This window comes from Felis catus, chromosome B3 (genome assembly GCF_018350175.1).
Source record: "Felis catus isolate Fca126 chromosome B3, F.catus_Fca126_mat1.0, whole genome shotgun sequence".
NCBI classification, from domain to species: Eukaryota; Metazoa; Chordata; class Mammalia; order Carnivora; family Felidae; genus Felis; species Felis catus.
In genome coordinates this window covers 37,896,857-37,919,719 of record NC_058373.1, presented here as the reverse complement: position 1 = coordinate 37,919,719, position 22,863 = coordinate 37,896,857, and the positions used below count along the sequence as shown (strand labels likewise).

At 41.8% G+C, this 22,863-nt stretch overlaps 1 protein-coding gene and 1 long non-coding RNA gene across 14 annotated transcripts in view; one reads left to right on the top strand and one right to left on the bottom strand.

The window, feature by feature from the left end:
* Positions 1 to 22,863, bottom strand: part of LOC109500617 — a 193,361-nt gene that overhangs the window by 90,201 nt on the left and 80,297 nt on the right. Inside the window, exon 3 of the long non-coding RNA XR_006600075.1 lies at positions 4,191 to 4,522. This is a non-coding gene — a long non-coding RNA (uncharacterized LOC109500617). The remainder of the gene's footprint in view (positions 1 to 4,190; positions 4,523 to 22,863) is intronic.
* Positions 1 to 22,863, top strand: part of IQCH (IQ motif containing H) — a 213,662-nt gene that overhangs the window by 130,673 nt on the left and 60,126 nt on the right. For 7 of the 13 annotated variants that reach the window (XM_045060685.1, XM_045060684.1, XM_045060683.1 and 4 more), the window contains 2 exons: positions 4,164 to 4,436; positions 8,876 to 9,067. The exons of 2 other annotated variants lie outside the window; for them this stretch is intronic. In XM_045060685.1, the coding sequence (XP_044916620.1) occupies positions 4,164 to 4,436; positions 8,876 to 9,067 (465 nt within the window). Of the gene's footprint in view, positions 1 to 4,163; positions 4,437 to 4,616; positions 6,440 to 8,875; positions 9,068 to 16,370; positions 16,703 to 22,863 lie in introns of those variants that run through there. 4 more of the 13 variants (XM_045060693.1, XM_045060694.1, XM_045060688.1 and 1 more) reach the window with 4 other exon arrangements.

Below are 22,863 nucleotides of genomic sequence, written 5' to 3'. Positions count from 1 at the left end.
CAGAGAGAGACAGAGCATGAACAGGGGAGGGGCAGAGAGAGAGGGAGACACAGAATCTGAAACAGGCTCCAGGCTCTGAGCTGTCAGCACAGAGCCCAACGCGGGGCTCGAACCCATGAACTGTGAGATCATGACCCGAGCCGAAGTCGGATGCTTAACCGACCAAGCCACCCAGGCACCCCTGGAATTAGGAACATTTTAGATCTTTGTCATCTGTGTTCACTTCCTGCCTGGATCTGATGATACTGATTTATTCTGAATGGTCGTCCAAGACCCGCGGTCAGTAATGTGTCCTGTGCCATCACTTGCTCATATTTAAATCTTTATTAAACACATATCAAACACAATACTATGGTACCATCTTGCCTGAAGAATAAGGCAGGACCACAGATGACTGACTATAACAGAGTCAGGCCGAGTACTTGCCAAGAGAGATCAGCAAACCTAGAGGAGACAGAGATCCAGCTTGGCTGGAAGTGACCCGGTGCTCTAATGTTAGATTCTATGGCTCCATCTCCATCCCTCATCACACCTCATAAGTTCACCAGACCTTCACTACTCAGTCTATAGAATGGGAGAAGCTATGGCAGCTGGTAACACGAAATTGTACTAATACCCAGGTTTCAATCTTGCCTCTGCCCTTTACTAGCTGTGTGGCTTTGGGCAGATTACCTGAGCTTCGGTTTCCTCATCTCCAAAAGAGGGGCTGTTAATTGGTACAGTGTTCTATGAAGAATACTGAGAATATACTGAGAATAATCTCAAAAGGCTTTGACCATGTGACCTTTACATCGTGAGCACTGCCACCTTGAAACACTCTTCTAGGTGCCCTATAAAGCCCACCATGTACATTACTATTCGTGTCCCTGGTTCCCCCAGATGTTTAATTTTTTTACATTTCCTCATCTGAATCATTTGTAGGGAAAGGAGAGGGGTGAGATAAACAAGGAGGAAAGAGGGTGATCAACCAGATGGGAAACACAAACTCAAGAGGTGGTACCAGCCATTGCCCAGTGGAACACTAGGTTTCCTAGAACTGCATTCTTTGAAATAGGTGTTGACAATAGATTTAGGGGCACCTGGGTGGCTCAGTCATTTAAGAGTCAGACTCTTGATTTCAGCTCAGGTCACAATCTAGCAGTTTGTGAGTTGGAGCCCTGAGTAGGGCTCTGTTCTGACAGCTCGGAGCCTGCTTGGGATTCTCTCTCACCCCCACCCCCCACCTTCCCTTCCCCCACTCACTTACACACATGCACACTCTCTCTCTCTCAAAATAAATAAACTTAAAAAAAAAGAAAATGGATTTAAATTATGGCAGAAAAAGCATATTGCACAGATCTAAGAGAATAGAACACTTGCTCTGGAAGAAGTGCCTAATAGTATAAATCATATAAGCCCTCTTCTCAGAGGAGCTCTGTTTTTTTTTTTTTTTTTTACCTAATTGGGGGCAAAATATACATAACATAAATTTTACCATTTTTAATGGTAAAATGTTTATTTATTTTTGAGAGTGAGAGCACAAGTTGGGGAGGGGCAGAAAGAGAGAGAGGGGAACAGAGGATCTGAAGTGGGCTCTGTGCTCATAGCAGAGAGTCCAATGCAGGGCTTGAACTTGCAAACCATGAGATCATGACCTGAACCAAAGCTGGACACTTAACCGACTGAGCCACCCAGGCGCCCCTAAAATTTGCCATTTTAATCATGTTAGGTGTGCAGTTCAGTGGCTTCAAGTACATTCCTATTGTTGTGCAACAACTGCATTATCCATTTGCAAAACTTTATCAACTTCTCAAGCAGAAATTCTGTACCCACTAAATAGTAAGCCCAGAAGAGCTCCGGTTTTAAAGGGAAAGTTAGGGGCACCTGGGTGGCTCTGTCGGTTAAACATCTGACTCTTGATTTCGGCTCAGGTCATGATCTCATAGTCATGGGATCGAGCTGCACATCGGACTCTGCACTGAACATGGAGTCAGCTTAGGATTCTCTCTTCCTCTCTCTCTTCCTCTCTCTCTCTCTCTCTCTCTCTCTCTCTCTCTCTCTCTCTCTCAAAATAAAAAAATAGGTGCACCTGGGTGGCTCAGTTGGTTGGGTGTCTGACTTCAGCTCAGGTTATGATCTCGTGGTTGGTAGGCTCAGGCCCCACATCGGGCTCTGTGCACAGGGTGCAGAACCTGAAGCCTGCTTCAGATTCTGTCTCCCTCTCTTTCTGCCCTCCCCTGTTCACTGTATCTCTGTCTCTCTCTCTCTCAAAAATAAATAAACATTAAAAAAAATTTTTTAATAAACATTAAGAAAAATAATAAAGGAAAAGTTATTTGAGAGCTGGAAAGACTCTAGAGACTTCTAGTCAATGCATCATTTGAATACGGGGACTGAGGTTCAGAAAGGTTGAGTTTTCTAAATCACCTTGCAAGTTATAAATTCAGGCAGGACTGAAACCCAGGGGATCTCCCCACTCTCTCTCCCATAGTTATCAGTTACACTTTCTAAATAGTTTGCGAACCAGTGCCGCTAACATTCCCAGAGACATTTGCATTTGCTTAGCATTTCTCCACGTGTTGAGTAGATAATGTGGATGACAACTGGAGAAGTAGGTGCGAGTCTACAAAATCCCTTAACTCCCTTAAGACACTGGCACCTTGTATTATATAATTTGCATGGCATTTTAATGACTTTATTTTAATTACTACCATTTAATAACAATTACTACCATTTACTGAATATCAACTCAATGCCAGGTATTATAACAAGTGCTTTACATTCATGATCTCATTTTAACCTTAGAAAAAGCCAGCAAATGGGTATTTTTATTTCCACTGAACAGATGGAGAAACTTAGGCAGTGGGAGTATTAGTCACGTGCCTGAGTTCAGGTAGCTTGCAAGTGATAGAGCTAGATTCACAGCCAGAACTCCTAAGCCCCCAGCACTTTCTCACGTGCCATGATGCCCTCCTCTGTAGAGGAAGTGAACACAATCTGGGATTCTCATATTCCATCCTTGGCTAATGTCTTTCCCGTGCCCATCCTCACCTGATAAAATCCTACTCATCCCTGAAAATTCACCTCAATCCTAACCTCTTACATAATAATAATACTAGCTAACATTCACTAAGTGCTTATTATGTCCAAGGCACTATTATAAGTGCTTTACATGCATTATCTCATTGAATCCTCACAGCATCCCTAGGAGATGGGTACTATTATTATACTCATTTTACAGATGAGGAAACTGAGGTCCAAGGAGAATGAGTAATCTGCCTTCTCAGCTGTCCCCATCAGCACATGGCCTCTGCTCCCTCCTCCATGCCTCACAGCCCTCTGTAACCCTTTATGGTCCTCCTCTGCCTCGTATTAGCTATCCATTGGCTGTGCTCATTTCTGTCCCCAATCCTTGAATGCTTTGGTACGTGCTGACCATCTGGCTCTGTCCTCGACCCCTTTTAGACATGCCAAAATTAATTTACTTAATTAAATGAGCAGTCACAGGTATTGCTGAGCTGGGTCTAAATAGTCAAAATTAAAATAAAAAGAGTTTTCCATTGGAAGAAAAAATTTAAGTCTTGCTGAAATTTTCACATATCTTCCGTCCATGAATCCTCTCCAGAGTGTTGGCTAAGAAACACGATAAACATTATAAAAGTACCTATTTCCTAAAACGGACTTGGTGGCGGAACTTTGGAAAGAGACTATCAAGTGCCCTTTTCCTTCCGAGTCCTTTAAAGAGTTGCCAGACTAGAAGTCCTGTATAGTGAAGCATACATACTGTAAAGCTTTTCTCTTCACTTTTTGTATTGATTTTCCAGACGCTTTAGTGTTAAACCATGCCAGAAGTGTTGCAGAGATGAATCACTATTATCCAAAGGCCGCCAGCCTCTTTTCCTTCTGACAGAAGGATAATTCCACGTGGATCAAATAAATACAGATGTGTAGTAATTAGTTCTATTCCCAGTGAGCCTATTTCCAACACACTAAAGATGTGAGCGATTATGGAGCCTCACCCCAACAGCTTTTATCAATTTAAACTGCTAAACAACAGGATAGGTCATAACCCAGCCTGCTATTAATAATGCATTTATTGTGTGCAACATTATAAATGAAGCATATGGACTAGAAAAAGAACACCTTTCAACAAGAATGATATGGTCTCCCCTTCCCCTCCCCAGAAGCATCATATGTGCCTGGCCACTTACCTGATGTACAGTCCCAAGGCGATCAAAAGAATAAAAAATCTCATCCAAGGAAAAGAGGCCTACATTGTCGGCGGGTTCCTCCACAGAGATGATTTGGCCGTGGCGGATATGTTAGGCATCCCCATCCTGGGTCCAGAGCCTGAACTGGCTCATCTCTACAGCAGCAAGTCTGGAAGTAAACTGGTCTTTGACAGCGTCAATGTGCCAGTCCCTCCTGCAGTGTATGGCATCTATCGTCACCAGCAGGTATGTGGGTGGACGAGTGAGGCTCTGTTCAAATATTCCATACCTTCCTGAACCTTGTGGGAGCTTCAGGTCTTCTGGAGCCAGCCCTAGACAATGAAGAATATGTGGAATGCTTAAGTTATTTGATGGGATCTGCTTTAGGCCTTCCTGTTTCAAAATATCTTCCTATTGGCCTTGCAGAAATTGCTGGGATTGTCAAGATATTTACTCATTTGGATGAAGCCATCGAAGGCCCTGTTGATGTACGAATCTGCTACCAGTATTTATCGCCCTAACACGGATTAGTTAGCTCATCATCACATTAGCTAGGCAGTCATTGAGCAGGACCCTTAAGAAATGTGAGAGTCAGTTTTGGTGAAAAAGGGCAGGTTTGGAAAACCCCAGCGAGTGAGCCCTTCTGCTGAGTCAGGCTGTAGAGGGCCTACAACAGAGGGCTACAGACATCCTTGGCTCTGTAAAACAATCCTATAGCTCCATAGGAAGGGGCCATCAAGGGAGTAGGAGAAAAATCCCAGAAAAAGGACAGGACAGGAAATGGGTCCGAGAAAAAACTATATGCTTCTGCGTTTTTGCTTTGGGCCAGGCCTCTGGCTAGGCACTCCTCCAGCAGACCTCCTAACTATTTGGAGAACTCTAATATTAGTCCCCAGAAATGATCTCTAAGTTAGCTCTGGCAGGTGTTCTCTCCCATTTAACTGCTATTTTTTTTCACAGTAAGGAAAATAAAAAGACAAATGGCTGTTAACATTTCCCAACCTCTGTTTCAGTACATCTTTTGACCATTACTCCCAGCCGGTCACAACTATCCCAGGCACCCACTTCTTGGGAAACTAAATAACTATGCACAATGAAGCAGTTTGTGAGGAACGGTATTTAGGGATCCTCCTTCCCTCAGTCACTTGATCATCACGTTCTGTACGTCATCGCTGCTGAGCCCCAAAGTCAAGCCTTTCAACAAATCATACTTCTCAGAGATTAGTTTGAAGGTATTGTTAGCTTATTAAATTGCCCTAAAAGGTTTCAGTCTTGCTAGAGTGTTCTTGGGCAATACATGGGCTCAGGAAGGAAGTTGCTCTTAAACACAGCCAAATCTGGAAAAAGTACAGGCAGTTTTAATAAGAGTGAGAGACTCCCCTGAATTGATGCGTCCCTTTCACTGTCATTAGTCTCCACTGGAATTTGAAGGTAACAAAGTGGATTGCTTGACTCTGCTTCCCAGTAGAATACTCTGCTCAGAGACTGGATACAAGTGAAATGCACCTTAAGACTATATAATTTTACACGTGTACATTACATTAAACAGTCTTCAAAGCTTTAAAATGTATGTGCAGTACTTGTATTAAGTCTTGCGTTCATCTCCACTGACGAGAACTCAGGCAATCTTGGCTAGGAAATATTTTAGAACTTTATATGTTAATTGTGGAATGCAGTAAAACTTCCCTCTCATGCCGTTATTCAGAAGCAGGATTAAACACCTCGTCGTAGACAAACTGGATTTCAGGGATGCGTCACGTAACCTATGGCATGTGCAAATTTCACAATAAACCAAGTTATCACTGACTTCTACTCCACTTGTTTGAAAACGTATGTCTGAGGTCATCAGGAATTAAAGTGCTCCACTGAGATTTTTCCAGATAGTGGCTGCCCTACCTAATCTATCTGTGTCAGCGATTTGAATTTGCAGATGGTGATGAATCAGTAACACTGACTTTTTACCGATGTACACCATAAACTTAAAGCCAGTGAAAGAAAGCTGTGATTATTTTAATTTAGGTGAATAAATATTCCCGACTATCAGCTGGATTTTAGCAATACACATTTTTCCACTTCTGCTCTACACCAGTATAAAATGAATGGCAATTAAGAAATATATTACCTCTTTTGAAGAGATAGGCTCAAATAGAAAATTGATAAATGTTTGGAAATAGCATAAAGTCATCTGGTTTATGATGAAGTAATTTATCTGTTTATTTTTTAAATCTAGCACGAGCGCAGTGAGCATTTCCTGTTTTGATCCATAAAGTAACCATGCAAGTTCTCTTTCTGACCCGTGCTCCATATAAAATATTGACAGCTTTGGTTAAATAATCAAAAATGGCAATGCTATTTTAAAGCACTGTTCAATTTTCACTTAAAGATAGCACATAATTCTTTCGAGTGGTGCAGTCTTTACAATACTATTGATCCTTTTCATTACTGTAGGGGATCCATCAACAGACACCCATTTATAGGATTCTCAGAAGCAACAAATAATAGGATTTGGAAGAAACAGATAATAATTCTGTTAGTAGTTGAAACCTCCAAATATACAATATATCCAAGCATACAATGGAAAAGGCTATACAGGCTAGCACACTAAAAAACCGTGAACACCTTTCCTTACTAGCAAAAGAATGTCATCAGATATTAACAACCAAAGACCATTTATACTTCTGTCAAGTGTGATCATGATGCAGCAAAGTATGACTAAATATAGAATCTATCTTCTCAACACAACATTAGAGAAAGAAAGGATGTCACTCTGGAAGGCACATTACAAAACCTTCTAGGCTATGCTCGTAGCCATATGGTATGCAGACAAGAGTACTTGTCATTTAAACACCAAATTATCTACAGACACTACTTGATAATTAGGGAGCTAAGACAATTCCATTTCCACCCTAATCGAATACCCCATGGTTGCATGGGGCTTCCGGGGATCCCAAGTATGCCCATTTTGAGATCACTTCCATACTGCTGTGTAGTGTAACATCCCCAGGAAGACTTGCTGAAAAGACACAACACAGAGAACAGATTGTGTCTTTAATCAAAATAATTTTAATCTTCTTGCTCCAGACTTTAGCAGAATATGATCTTGAGCCCTTTCACACCCTTTGGTTAAAAAAACCAAAATTCTGGGGCGCCTGGGTGGCGCAGTCGGTTAAGCGTCCGACTTCAGCCAGGTCACGATTTCGCGGTCTGTGAGTTTGAGCCCCACGTCAGGCTCTGGGCTGATGGCTCAGAGCCTGGAGCCTGTTTCCGATGCTGTGTCTCCCTCTCTCTCTGCCCCTCCCCCGTTCATGCTCTGTCTCTCTCTGTCCCAAAAATAAATAAACGAAAAAAAAAATTTAAAAAAAAAATTAAAAAAAAAAAACAAAATTCAAAAATCCATTTGGTAAGCCAATCTCATCCAAAGAGAAGACAATAAGAGTGTCACAGAGACCTCTCTATGGACAGAAGACCATAGTCAAGAGAGCTCAAGAGAGAGAATGCTTAGAACTGTTTTTGTTTCTTTCTGACAAATACAGACCAGAACATCTGATGGGAAGACCAGACAAAAAGTCATTTTGTGATCTAATGGGTTATTTTTCTCCAAGGCTCTACTTCTACAGTATTACTTATAATCAGGCAATCTGGGCTATAGACTTTTGTCTGATTCAAATTTATTCCAAATGGCTTATTGACTGCAAGGAAAATTGCTTCTCTTGCTCCTCTTCTGACTTCTTTCTCTGCCTCACCCCCCTCCTCCACCTCTCTGCAGGCTGAAGAAGGCAGCATGGCGGAGAGGGAATGAGCTTAGGTGCTGGGGTCAGAGCATCCCAGGTGGAGTCCCTGCTCTGCCACTTAACACCATGTGATCATGGGCAAGTTATTTAAATTAACTGAATCTCAGTTATTCATATATAAAATGGAACTAATAATGGTGCCTGCTTCATTTTTGAGTATTACGTGAGAAAAATCATGTAAAGAACCTAGCCAAAGGCCTGGCTCCTACAAAGAGTTCAGTAATGCTAAATATTACTGTCATTGTGATATTAAACCTTGAACTCCTATCCCTTCCCTTTCCATGGGACTGAGCCCTGTTCTCAAGAGAATACTGTCTCGAATAGAACGTAGTTGTTTTATGAATGTTTTATCTCCTTGACCTGTCTTGTTCACATAATACATATGACATACTTGGCCAGTTGACTATCCAAACAAATGTATTTCGTGTATGTTAATGAGGGAAAAATTGTTTATAGGTTACAACATTTAAAAACTCAGCAAAGCTCCAAACAGTTAAAGTTTTCAAGACTATAACTCTTTATGGTCTTGAAACTATAAAAAAAATCATTTGAAGAATCAGTAAGTAAACACATCATGCTCTAAAAAAGAAACAAAACAATACCAAGATTCAATTACAGATATTCAGAGATTCTTTCTTTTGCCTTCAAAAGACAGCAAAATTATAATTTCAGAATTTCTCGTAACTAAGACTATACTTTTAAACATGCCTTTCGTCCCTCCTGGCTAGTGGTTTCTTCACCTCATAGATACATCACTTAAAACTTCTAATCTGTCTGAATAATTAGAAGATAACCAAACGAACAGATCATTTGAAGATACAACTAAGTTAATGCAATACGAAGGCATCTAGGAAGCTAGCGATATTAAATGTTGCTGTGTCTTGGGCCCCACAGATGATAGAACAGCTGAGTCAGCTGGTCATAGATCACCTGGAAATCCAACGCTGGCTCTTTAAAATGGACTATGAGTTTGGAGGAAATGGGACTGCGTTTTGTGACATTCCTTCCCACCTAAAGCACTACAAGTGGTTCCTAAAGGAGAGCAGCAGATATGGCCACGAAGACTGGAGCAAGAAATGGGCACAAGTGAGTGTTCAATGGTGACATAAACCCATAGTGTCTATGAACCGTTAGGAGATGAAGCAAAGGCTCAGCTGGGAGATGAAAGCACTTTCTTCTAGACTCAGCTGGGTCACCAATCAGCAGTGAGACCTCAGGCGAGTCCTTCTGACTTTCTTGGGCCTTCGTCCTTATGCACACAGTGACTGGGATGGATCAAGTTATTTTAATATTTTTTCTGACTTTTAAAAAAATCTTTAAAAATTTAAGTAGAGTTAACACACAATGTCACATTAGCTTCAGTTGTGCAACACGGTGACTCAACAACTCTAAATGTCACGTGGTGCTCACCACAGGTGGAGCTGCCATCTGTCACCACACAATGCTATGACAATACCATTGGCCGTATTCCCTATGCTGTCACTTTCATCCCAATGACTTATTCATTCCATATAACTGGAAGGCTATATGATTAGGTTATTTTAAACATGCCTTCTTTGGGCCCTAAGAGTCTTCAGTCATGTCTTCAAGTTGATTATGATAATCAGGGAGTAATTTTTTTTTTACCATATTCAAATAACATGACAAATCCCATCATTTGGTCTAAGTGGGTCTTGATCATATGCTTCTAACAACCGTTGTTGTTAACCTGGCTGTATTTTATTATGAGAGAGAAATTCTATTAGTGAACGGTTGTCACCTGGAAACTAACATAGAAAAGCATTCTGTCAGCAGTTATATGGTTTAGAAGCCAATTCAAGGAAATTTATGTAACTGCTGGTCCCTATGAGATGTCGAGAAAATACTACATCCCAGCCAGAAAACCTCCCAGCCAAAACTAAATACTAGGTAAGAAGCCTTAGCGTATGAGTGGACGTGTAGAGATTTTTCCATGTATACTGGTGGAAGGATGAATTGTACAACTTCTTAGTCTGTTCCAAACTTACTTAATAATTAAAGTCATTTTAATGGCTCAATATACAAATTCAACCCCCCATTCTTTTTTTTTTTAATGTTTATTTATTTTTTGAGAGAGACAGCACAAGTGGGGGAGGGGGTAGGAATCCAAAGCAGGCTCCAGGCTCCGAGCTGTCAGCACAGAGGCCAATGCGGGCCTCAGACTCACTAACCAAGAGATCATGACCTGCGCCGAAGTTCGACACTCAACTGAGTGAGCCACCCAGGCACCCCTTCAATCCACCATTCTAAAAGCTGCCTCACCTTGCATCCAGGGGCCTAGTCTTGCCTGGTTTCTCTCTCTATATATATATTTTTAAGATTTATTTATTTTTGAGAGAGAGTGCAAGTGGGAAAGGGGCAGAGAGGCGGGGAGGGGACTGAAAATCCGAAGCGGGCTCTGTGCTGACAGCAGCAAGCCTGATGCAGGGCCCAAACTCATAACCCTTGAGATCATGACCTGAACCAAAGTCAGGTGCTCATCTGACTGAGCCACCCAGGTGCCCTTTGCCTGGCTTCTCTTAATTTTAAATCTCTGTTTTCACTGACCTACTGACAAAAGCATAATGAATGAGGAAAATTCGGGTACAAATTCCCTTAACCGATTCCTTCCCTGCTGAAGTACATAGCAGTGGGCTGGGCAGTGAGTTGCATCTGCTTTGAGCATCCCACTCCAGCAGTTTATGAATCAAGACACACAAGTGATGAAAAGGGAGGGGCACACAAGAGAGAACCACATTATTCTTGCAGAAGTGAAATGACGAATAAATCCAGAGAACAGTCAGAAGAGAGAGTTCCCTTTGACAAATGTTCCTGTTCTCCCCATGATCTATTCTGGGCTTTTCTTCTCCCTCCATCAGTGAATGGACTAAATGCAGTACCTGTCAGGGCCAGCTTTTTACATATTATTTAAAGGATACTAAAGTGAATTACTCTTCTAGAAAAAAAAAATAAAACAAGGAAAATGTATTTAATTTTGAGGCCCAGAGAGATTTCTCTTGTGTTCTCTTTAAACTGGATTTTATTTCATATTGTATAGAATATTCTTTTTAAAGGCAAAGCTGCTGAGATTAAACCATGAAAATATGACTTTTTTATTAAAAAAATCAAAAATGTTAGTGTGCAAAGTATTTGCTGGTCTCGATATTTCAAACTAATAATTTTTAAAGAATTCCCTGATACTCGACTATGATAAATTTAAAATGTTTGACTTTAATTTTGAAAAAATAGTTAGAATAATGACATGTGGCCAAATTGCACTTAAAAGTCCGACTACACATTATTTAATTTCAATTATTTTAAACTACACCATTTAAAATTGTCACCAAATACATTCAGCGTTAGTGTTAATATTATTAAATGTGAAACTCTTGAATAATTAATTATCTAAATCATTTTTTTAACTTAACAAGGAAAAAATAAGTATTCAGCAGAAATCTTTTTGTATGGTGAGGAACTGTGCTTAGCCAGGATGTAGTTAGAAGCCAAAACTAAAAATAAAAAATAAAGCAGTTCGGGAAAAGTTGTGTGTGTGTGTGTGGTGTGTGGTGTGTGTGTGTGTGTGTGTGTGTGTGTGTGTGTGTGTGTGTGTGTATGTGTGTGTGTGTGTGTGTGTAGGAGACTATGGACCTCCTTTTGCCTTCAAAGTGAAATTGTATTCAGAGTGGAAGTGAATTGCAATCTTCACTGAGGGCGCTATTGAGAATTTAGGATTAGAATTATCCTTTGTTCCAGAAGACCATGGTAATGGTGCACACTTAGACATCAAAGCATTACTTTATGAGCACAGACATGTTTTAATGTCCTATTACAGTTTGTAGACCTGTTTCTTTTGATAATGAAGATGTTGTGTCATCAAGCCTAGCCTGGCACATACAAAACATATGCTGGCAGGTTATTAAAAATTTCAGCTTCTTGATGAAAGACTATCCTGCAGGCTAAGAGTCCAGAGAAAGACTCCATTCTGGGAGAATTATTAGAAATGAGAATATGACTGTAAGCACTAAATTATGTTAATACTTACAAATACCATCATTTGCATAGCAGCTTATGACACGATACTGTGATTTTTCTCATTGGTATGTTGTAGGCAACAGATTAAAAACAGTGCTGTTTATGGGAGTTTGAACTGATTTGAGATTCTCTTGCATCTTATACAGATATTGGTTTTAGATGTAGGCACGATTCAGTGTGGACTCAAGGAGCTAATACAAAATTTGTCTTTTTTTTTTTCTACTTATCTAATTTAGAACCAGAGTTATTTGGTTGCAATTGAGGCTTGAAACAAAGACGTGGAGTCAACAAATGCTGGAAAAAACTGTAGTCACATTACCAAAAAATAAGTATAGACACGCAGGTGATTTGAGGGAAAGCATAACGTTACATGGTGGCCACGGTGGAAACAGAACACAAGTCTCATTTTTTTTCATGGTGGTTTGGTATCAACATCGCTTTCCTCATCCTATCGGTTAACAAAACCTCCTTCCCCCAACAGGTCCCGGTAAACTCACTCACTCAATGTTTGTCAAGGTTTAATGAATCCACATACTTGCACACACTCCAAACACCCCACTCCCCAGTTGGGGGCATCTCTTTTCACTTAGTGGGAATAAAGGCATACACAAAGAAAGGCACACTTGTAGGGGAAAAAAACCTTCCTGGCCACTCTCACCTAAGACAGGGTAGGGAGACCCAGGTAGACATCTGCTGTGGTACTGGTCCTTCTTGTGGCTTTGTCTTTCTTTCCTTTTTCAAGGGTAAATCTTCCCTCCCTCATTCCTGGGCTTGGTGGCAAGTGATACTACTGGGGAGGCTGCTTTGCAAGAAAAGATCTTTATAGGACAGTTTCTCCGTGGAAAGAAATAAGCCAGTTTACTTTTGGATTTCTCTGTGCAGCCCTTCTTTGGACCTCTGTTTCCCTGGAAGGACAGTACAGGGTGCTGAGGACTTTTACCACTTATAAGAGGAAGGGGGGAAAGGAAATTGAACTGGTTTTTGAATGCTACTACATAATATTGCCCGTTTAGCCCTATGCCAGAGCAGTTTTATGTTCACTTGTACTTTTGTGGACTTTGTTAGATATCTGAAATTAATTTGGGGATCACCAAAGAAAACAATCTATATTTTAAAATATTAAAACTACGAATTCAAGGCATCCACATCTAGAAAAAGTAGAATAAACCACAGTAGTTATTTTGCGTCCTTGTAGAACTAAGCAAACAAAATTACAGAGGAGAACCATCACCTACCTAGTCAGTGCCTTCGAACTCTGTGTCTCGGGGCGCCTGGGTGGCTCAGTTGGTTAAGTGTTCGACTTGGGCTCAGGTTACGACCTCCCGGTTTGTGGGTTTGAGCCCCATGTCTGGCTCTGTGCTGACAGCTCAGAGCCTGGAGCTTGCTTTGGATTCTGTGTCTCCCTCTCTCTCTACCTCTCCCCCACTTGTGCTCTGTCTCTGTCTCTCAAAACTGAATTTTTTTTTAAAATTTTTTTTCAACGTTTATTTATTTTTGGGACAGAGAGAGACAGAGCATGAACAGGGGAGGGGCAGAGAGAGAGGGAGACACAGAATCGGAAACAGGCTCCAGGCTCTGAGCCATGAGCCCAGAGCCCGACGCGGGGCTCGAACTCACAGACCGCGAGATCGTGACCTGGCTGAAGTCGGACGCTTAACCGACTGCGCCACCCAGGCGCCCCTCAAAAATAAATTTAAAACACATTAAAAAGAAAAAAAGAACTCTGTGTCTCTATGGTGAAGACCTCCATCCACTAAGATCCTGTTGTGGCTGAGTCTTAGGAGCCGCTGTAGGATGGCTGAGCTTAGTGCTTATATGGAATTTAGTAAGTATACTAGGTGATCCCAAAGAACCATTACTCTGCAACCACACAATTTTTTTAGAAAAGCTAAAAGATTAAAGAAATATTTAACCAAATAAGTACATAATCACTTTTCCCAGTTGTTTTCATTTTTGCGTATTAATTTTCAAGTGTGTTACATTTATTTCTTATAGCTACAATAAGAGCATATATGCTATTGAAACATCAGATCCTAAACATCCTCCACGTTTACAGGTAGCAGTCACAATTGATGGCTGTATAATATTCCCTCATATTCATTTACTCTAATGTATTAAACCATTCAACTAAGTTGGAAATTTAGGCTATTTCCAACTTTTTTTTTTTGATAGTAGTGGGAGGAGGGGAGGAAGAATGAGGAGGAAGTAAAGATTTGTTTTTATTTTTGGTTTTTATATACATTTCTTTTTACTTCTGCTGAATTACTTCCAGTTCCTTCAGAGAAAGACTCGGGAGTAGAATACTTCATGGCTCTTGTTACACACTGCCACATTACTCTCTAAGAAGGTCGTGCCAATTTCCAAGGCTACTAGCAGAGAATAAGTATACTAGTTGTGCCACAACCTTACCAGCACTGGATTATTATGAACTGTTTGCATTTCTTAGATGTCAAATGCATCTTCTAATTGCTCTTACTTGGTTACTAGCAAGGGATACTTTTTTCACATCCTTATTTATTATTTGCCTTTTTTTAATATATGTTTTTTAAAGTTTATTTACTTGTTTTGAGAGAGAGAGACAGAGAGAGAGAGAGACAGAGAGACAGAGAAAGAGAGACAGAGACAGGGACAGAGATTGAGAGCAGGGGAGGGGCAAAGAGAGAGGTAGACAGAGAATCCCAAGCAGGCTCCACACTGTCAGCGCAGAGCCCGATGCAGGGCTTGAACTCACGAACCGTGAGATCATGACCTGAGCCGAAATCAGGAGTCGGGCCCTTAAATGACTAAGCCACCCTGGAGCCCCTATTATTTGTCTTTTATATCAAAAACACAACATCTTGATATTAAGAGAAAAATCCAGGTTTTCTAGGTAAAAAAAAAAGCTAGGGTAATCATTTTCCCTAATCATTAAACTACATATGATTATTTATTTTTTATTTATTTTTTTATTGTTTATTTTTATATATTAAAACCTTGACCTCCTAGATAATGTATTTAGTATCTGCCAGAATATTGGTCTACACATGAGATTAGGCATTTTCTTAGATTCTATAAATTTACACTGTTAAGGTCTTGATGTTTCCCTGTATTTCTCAATAATAACAATAACAATAATAATTATTATTAGCATTGTAGAATAGCTGGGGGTGCCAGGCCTCTCAGCACTTTACGTGAATTGCTTCATTCAATCTCATAAAAACCCTGAGATTTCTACTCATTTACTTCCACACCACTTTGATAATTATTTATATTCTGTTTACAGATGGAGAAACTGATGCTTAGGTAGTTAAGTAACTTGGCCAAGCTCACGTAGCTAATAAATGATGGTGCCTAGCTTGGAACCCACATCCACTCCTCTGGCGCAGTGTTCTTGCCACACCAAGCTGAGACCTTTTAGAAAAGACTCCTTGTTTGAAAATCTTGGAGCAGTGTTTACCTCCACCACCACCCCCCCCCCAATCCCTGCCGTTGTGACCCACTGCCCGATGGGCAGTTTTTCTGCTTTCTCCAGAGGCATGGGAAACACCAACATCCCTGGAACACAGTAGCCATTGTGCTGGAATTTCTTTCCTCTCCTGGTTGACAAGGAAGCTGCTGTCATTTTCCTGAAAGGCAGCAGGCAGGGAGTTCAGAGGGCACATACCTGAGAGCTGCAGAAGAGCCCAAGCCCTCCTGGGCAGTCCCCGGGGTTTAAAGCTTTTGTGACTCAACCGCCTCACACACCTGCAGATGTTCTTGGGTGATGAGAGTGAGTTTGAGATATGCCCTTTGATTGTTCCTGGGGGTGGCTTTCAATGCCTTCCTCAACTTAATACATGAACACGATCATTTTAGTAAGCGTATAAATTCTCACAAAGCTTAGGGCAGCCGAACTTCAAGATCAAATGTAGCATTAAAAACATAGTGGGCATTTAAAACCTTGTTTTTTGGATAAGCAACCACATATTTTGTTTGTGTTTTTTCGTTTTTGTTTTTTGTTTTGTTTTTTAGTCTCCTGTTCCAGCTTGACCTGGTAAATTCCCTCTTAAGCTGAATGAGTGTTGGAATAGGCTAGTCTGAATAATTGAACATTCAGGATAAGCAGGAGGTGGTCTAGCTCCACGGGGGTTCTGTAGCCCAGGCACATCAAGGTCACTAGGGGGGAACCATGGGAAATCACTCTGCTCTCCAAGTCTCTACCTCTTCATCTGTAAAGAGGGATAATATTAGTACCTGCCTTGTGGGGGAGGGAGGGGGTGACAATTAAATAAGATACCCCTGTGAATTGGCTAGCAATGTACTCAGCACACAATAAGCCTTCAAGAAATGCTACCTGTTATTATTAATATTACCATAAAACTGTATTACAATTAAATTGCAGGTAACGTTGAACAAGAATGCACAATTAAATCTTCCTCTGGTGATTCAGAAGTTCTTTTTGCATCTTGTAGCCTTCCAGAACATTGTTCTATGCATCAGTTATCGTTATATAGGATTGTGGCTGTCGAAGATACGCGATATTGACCCAATTGCGCCCACCCACTGATTTACCGAATAATGCCTTTAAAAGAATAAACCTTGACAGCAGCCTGGTTTCCCATCACTTCAAAATAAAAGATAATTCCAGTTATTTTAATCTTCCACATGTCGAAGAGAGAGGCAGTGACCTGATAAAGTGGAGCTTATTCTGACCACGAGATTGAGACCCAGTTGCTTCATTTTCTGGTTCCAGTTGGTGTCTTTTCTAATTAGTGTAGCAGCACGTCACCACAATTGTTGGAAAGCTTTAATCATTTACATATTTTTCCTTATCTCTGAGAATGACTTAGAATGTTTTCTTCCAGTTCAATGGTTATTTTCACAAAGCTGCCAGGGTTGAGTGTGAGGTGCTTGCCTGTGCCTGAGGAAGATGACAGGAGAAGGAAAATTGCCTCCCCAAGTAAATGAAAGCCGGGTCCCCCTTCCGAGGACCTATAATAACCAGCTACACAAGCTGTTGGTTTGTGTGTCCTATTGATTTAATATGCTTCTAATCAGTACATAAAGCTATGGGCCTGCAGTGTTAATTTTTCATATGCTTACAAAGTACCCTTTGATTTTCTGTCACACGTTAATTACAGCGTTTTGCCATTAAATAGGAAGCTTTGTGTAAACTAATTACTAGGTAATCATTGTCTACTGCAAGCGTGCTGTTTGTACCTTTTATTTTATTCTAAAAATGCACAGATCTCACAGTCTGGAAACACTCTACCTTCCAGCCATTAGCTCTCACTAATTCATAGCATTATTGTGGTGAGAGCGTAGGAGTTGTAATTGTTGTGGTATCAGAGCTGTTAATTACCGGAGTAAACAGTTGAAATGGTGCCAAGGTCTATTGTACAAGGCAGAGAAAAGGAGGTTTAAATGTTACTCCCACCATCTGGGGACTAGGGGAGAGGCAAATGCTTGAGAACAGCAGTGAGGCGCTATCGCCGCCTCAGCTCCAGGGTTGGCGGCCATATGGATCCGGAATATTTTGAATCAATTGAATTTAACTGCCAGTTTTTCGCAATAACAGCGTGGAAGGAAGGAATAAAGCAAAAGATGAGAGAAACGAGAATTGGTTAGTGTTTTCACATCCAGGAAGTCCCCCTTGGAGTTCTTTTGGAAATATCTGCTTTGCTGAAAACCACAGAGCAGGCACGGGTATTTGGAACAGATTCAGAATGAGTTTTACTCTCTGTCTACGACTGCGCCATTTGCTTCTGGTCGTCTGTCCTCAGTGCCCCTGGGTGAGAGAGGGATGCCCTTGAGAAGACTCGGACTCTCCTGTCACTGTACCAAATCCAACAAAAATCCTCACTTTTGGAATTCACTGATTTATTACCCTGGTATTTTCACCAGCATGGTCTGCAGAAAGAAAACAATACTAAATTGCACAAAGCTTTCCTATCGGCCTCAAGTTCATACATCTGTACTTGTGGAAATACCAAAGAAGATAGGGCTCTCTGATTAAAAGAAGTAAACGCTTACCCACTCCTTTTGCATAAAATTAAGATAAAAACTCTCTTGATGGTCTCTCATTTCATTCCACAAATTCACTCCTCTCCTCTATACTTGAATGAAAAAAATCAAAGTGCAAAAGGCACACGTGCTTTCTTCTGTTTTCAGTTGCCAGTTAAAGAGCTTTTCTCTCAACCGACGATATTTCTCCAACTGGTAAGAAAGAGACCTATTACCAATATATTACCAGTAATAATAATTATGGCTACTTCCACCTTACAGTTGATTTTTAAACGGCCTGGTTTCTGCCTTAAAAGACTGCATAATCTTTAAAACTGTCATCTGTGTTTATTTGATGTCATTCATAGTTCATACAATTCTCTTCAAACCCATTTTCCAACATTAAAAATATTTTTAACAAATCTGCCACTTGCAGCTGTAACTACTTTTCAATATTATTCCTAAACCATGAACATATTCTTCTTTTTTTAAACCACCCTGGATTATTTATTTTTAATTGTTCCTCTAGCAGATGTTGAAGGAATTCGGGGTGTAGTGTAAACAACTCCTTTGAAGACAGAGATCACAGACTGCCACGTGCACCAGGAACCAACCAAGGGCAGTGTTTGTGGGGCTTTCGTGACAGCAGTTTTGGCCCTGGGGGGACACGTTTCCTGCTTTTGTGTATGTGCGGGAGTTCAATTAAGAATTTCAAGAAACGCTTAATCTTTATGTATTGAAACCCCCAGCATGCAGCGTGACAGGGTGTGCCCAGAAAGAAAACCACAGCCCCCTGTGAGGAGGGGAAAAGAAACAGCAGTTTCAGTGCTGCAAAGTTGAAAGGGAATGAACCTCTCTAGTGTCTCTGGTCGGGGGCGAAGCAGTTGTGCTGAGCTTTGGAATGGAGGCACAGCATATGTGCCTCAGTTGGACAAAACGCTTCTCAAGTCAAATCAACTGCTAGGCCTGCATGTTGGTACAAGGTGGAGGCCTAGATAATGAGGGACAGACTCCTCGAGAAGCAGCGAGTGGATAATGCTACATAAGTATGGAATTATATACCGTATTTTCACCATTCTGTTTAATGAGAGCCGCCACCGCAGCGAATCACTTGCCACACAGCCGAAATGGGCCATTAGCTATCAAGGGAAAATTGTCTTTGCCGCTTTCAGCAGATGGAGCAAATATTTTACAAAGCAATTTTACATACCAAAAACATTTGTGTGCCTTGGTAATGTTGGCTGTTTTACATTATGTTACCTTCTACAGCAGCATAATTTTCCATCTCATCGAAGGCAAAGTTGGCATTTTTGATTTTTAAATTCTCAATTAACAATTAAACATGGAGTATTAAAGCAGTCCTTAAACTTTAAGTAGGTGTGGGAAGTAGTTTATGACTTGCCGGAGACGTTTTCATTTTTTCTTCATCTTCTCAGCATATTTTTGCACGCTAAAGAGGGACTGCTCCTAATGATCTTAATGGAGAGAAATGAGTGAAAACTTCACTACCGACTGCAGAATGAGAGTAACCAACGCACAGATGATCAGAACGTTTGCTGGCTTAAAGCTTCCAGCACGGATTGTGGGTACGTGGTTTGGCCCGCCCACGTGTGTCTGCTTAAAATGTTTAAACTTCAATTAACAGAAAATCTGACTCAAAATGGCTTGATTATCTCAGCCAACTGAAAATCCAAGGATTAGTCTGACTTTGGACAAGGCTTAATCCAGCAGCGCAACACCGCTAAGGACGCCATTGCCCCCCACCCCTCCTCCTGGCACATAATGTCTGTTCCACCCTAAGGCTGGCTGTCCACAGCGCTCCAAGATGGCTGCCAGGGGCTCCTGGAGCTTCTCCTTGGTCAAGACAATAGGAGGAAAGAAAACTGGAGTTGAGGGTGAGTCACTGTCAATCGCGGCAGTTCCTAAGAGGAGGTTTGGGACATCGTGACCCTGAACAGGGGGACAAAGATGCTGGGCAGCCAACAACAGATGTCCACTTGACCACTCTTTCATAAATCTGACGGCACAGACTCAGCATCACATGTGGATGATCTCATCTGACCCAGATTGACCATTTATACCCACTGATGGCAGTTTCAGAAACAGATCCCATCGAACTACAGCGTACTGGTAGCAACTGGACTTGAATCCCAGTGTGCCACTTCATGGCTGTGTGACAGGAACTGGGAATGATAATATCTACTCAGAGAGTGGCTTTGAGATAATAAATATAAAAAAAATCTCTGGCACAGGCTTGCCACATGGTAAGCGTTCAATAAGTGAGAGCAATTATTTTACCTAAACGGTGACTACAGTGATAAAATGCATCCTGAGCCCAGCAAAGCAACCTTTCTAAATTCACCCTCAAATTTGGAATCCCTCCCTTCTCTCCATCTCTGTGCCACTAGCCAATTCAAATCCTGAGCATCTTTCACAGTGCCCCACACTTTACCCCCTGAAAGAGGCAGGAGGGCTGGTGAAGGGGACTCACCCAAGAGTCAGAGGCAGCCAGAGAGCGCCTACATGAGCACAGGAGTCCCATCCCCTCTTCTGCGAATGAGGCATTTAACTCATTTAACCATGAGGATGGTCCATATGGTCCCTCTCAACACTGACAATCCTGCTTAGTTTTTTAGGTCATTGCTCTGCCCTTTTGACCTTATACCACCCTCCATTCCACATCAGAAATCTTTATAAGGAAGAACAATCTAGCTAGGTCCCTTGGTTTCTCCTTTGAACACCACAAACAATGTGAGACGTGAGAGATTGGAGGTGATTAGCCAAGAAGTTATTTTACCTAATTTACCACTGCAGGTCTAGCAAAGAAGCTTCTAAAGTAAAATGAGTTTTGGTGGGATTGATATTTAGTACATTCTAATTTGTATTCCTTCTTTCTCCTTTCCCACCCTCACCAATAAACACACACACACACACACACACACACACACACACACATACACACACACACACACACACACACACACACAAACAATTTACCTGGGAAAGTTAACTCTCTAGAGTTTGAAGTAGCTTTAGTCATTGAGGGCAGTATTAAATTGGATATGCCAGCAGCTTCCCCTGAGAGATCATGAATTTCCTTCAGTCAAATATCTCTTCCTTCAAATGTACACTGTCTTGATAGAAATAGAGAGTGAGCTGAGAGGCAATGCCTATGCTTGATAGACAAGATTCTCTAGGATGCACTGGTCTGGCAGATTGAGGCCCTGTGCCCTAGGCTACTCAGGTATCCTGGAACCTTCCAAGGTCCTGACGATTATCAATGCACACTGAGGGTAAATGTGGGTGCTGGAGAAAGGGTGACAAGCCCGTGCAATGGCAAAGATGGGGCCGAAGTTTCTCCTGGATGGGAATTGCTCTAGAGCTATATCAGCTCCACAAAGGCCAACAGCTAATGTGTGTTGGCAGACCCAGTGCACTCACGATAGAAGGAAAATCTGGAATTCTGACTTTTTTTCCAAAGAGTAAAGTGAATTTTTCTAACATCTGCTTATCACCCACAAGATATGTACTTTCCTTTCCACACCCCCAGAGTCATTAGCTCTAAATGATCTACTCCATGTGGGTCATGGGATCTCTGAAATAGACTGGGGTAGTCCACTACCTTGATATGACTTACTGAGATGAAACCTTCTAAGTACTCATTTCACAAGCTTGTAGGATTTTGTAGGATAGAGAAGACACCCACCCCCAGTTGCTGGCCTGTAACAGACATTTTGCATATGTGTAAACACACACACACACACACACACACACACACACACACACACACACAATTTGGGAGGATGAGAAGGGGGCAAAGAAAGCAAACTAGCATTCATTTCCACAACCTCCACTGTTTTCTGTCTGTAGTCACATGTTAAAAATCACCCAGTAACAGGGGTGCTTTTATATGGAACATCAGTTTGCTGGCTTTTCTCGAATCTAAGAGCTACAGGTCTTGGTGGTTTTGTATGATTTGGTTCAGGTTGGTAGGGGTGAGGGGGACACTTCTCTTTTTGTTAGTACTAAGGCCATTCTTAGTACGATCCTCATATTTCCCATCAGAGGCTTTCAAGATAAATGAATGGAATAGTTAATACCCTCACCCCATTATTCCAACCCATACCGTTTTCTTAGAGAGCTAATCATGGCCCCCGGCTGCCTCCATGTGCCTCACTGTCCCCTAGTGAACATCACCCCACCAGTGCCTTCAGCTGTGTACTTCTCTTGACGGGACACGATTCATCCTCCAGATTCCTGCAGCAGACTTTCCTCTAGGAAATTTACCCCCTTGCTGTGGCTTTGTGCACAGCAGAAATGCTGCCGCGCGGGCAGAATGGCTGGCTGTGCGAGCAGAGGCAGTGGCGGCAGCTTGGCACGGTGTCCAGATGCCTCACACAGGCCACAGCCTTACAAGTTAATTACTGGCCCTCACATAGCATGTTGCATCTGAGGTGGCGCTTCGTAAATGTCACCTCATTTGTCTTCCCGATGCCCCTCAGAGGCAGGGAATCCCATAAAATCCACCCAGGAAGAATTGGTGGTTCTTAAGTGGTCATCCCCCCAGGTGGTTCCTGGGCAGCAAGGAGGGAGCCCGTGGAGAGGTTCCACATTTTCCCCTATTCTGTAACTTCAGCTGTTCGGGGCTGGGTCCTTGTTTACCACTGCCATGATTCATTCCACATTTAGGGTTCCCTGTGCAGAGCACTGGGGCAAATGAGCTCGAAGCCACTGGCCACACTGTGAGGGAGCCCCCATGGAGCTGGAGAGCACAGAGAAAGGATACCCAACTAGTGATAGAGAAGGCTTCTGGGAAGAGGTGTGACCAGAACTAACTCAGGACGAGGAGTCGGCCAGGGGAGGAAGTGAAGGAAGGCAGGCTGAGGAAAGAG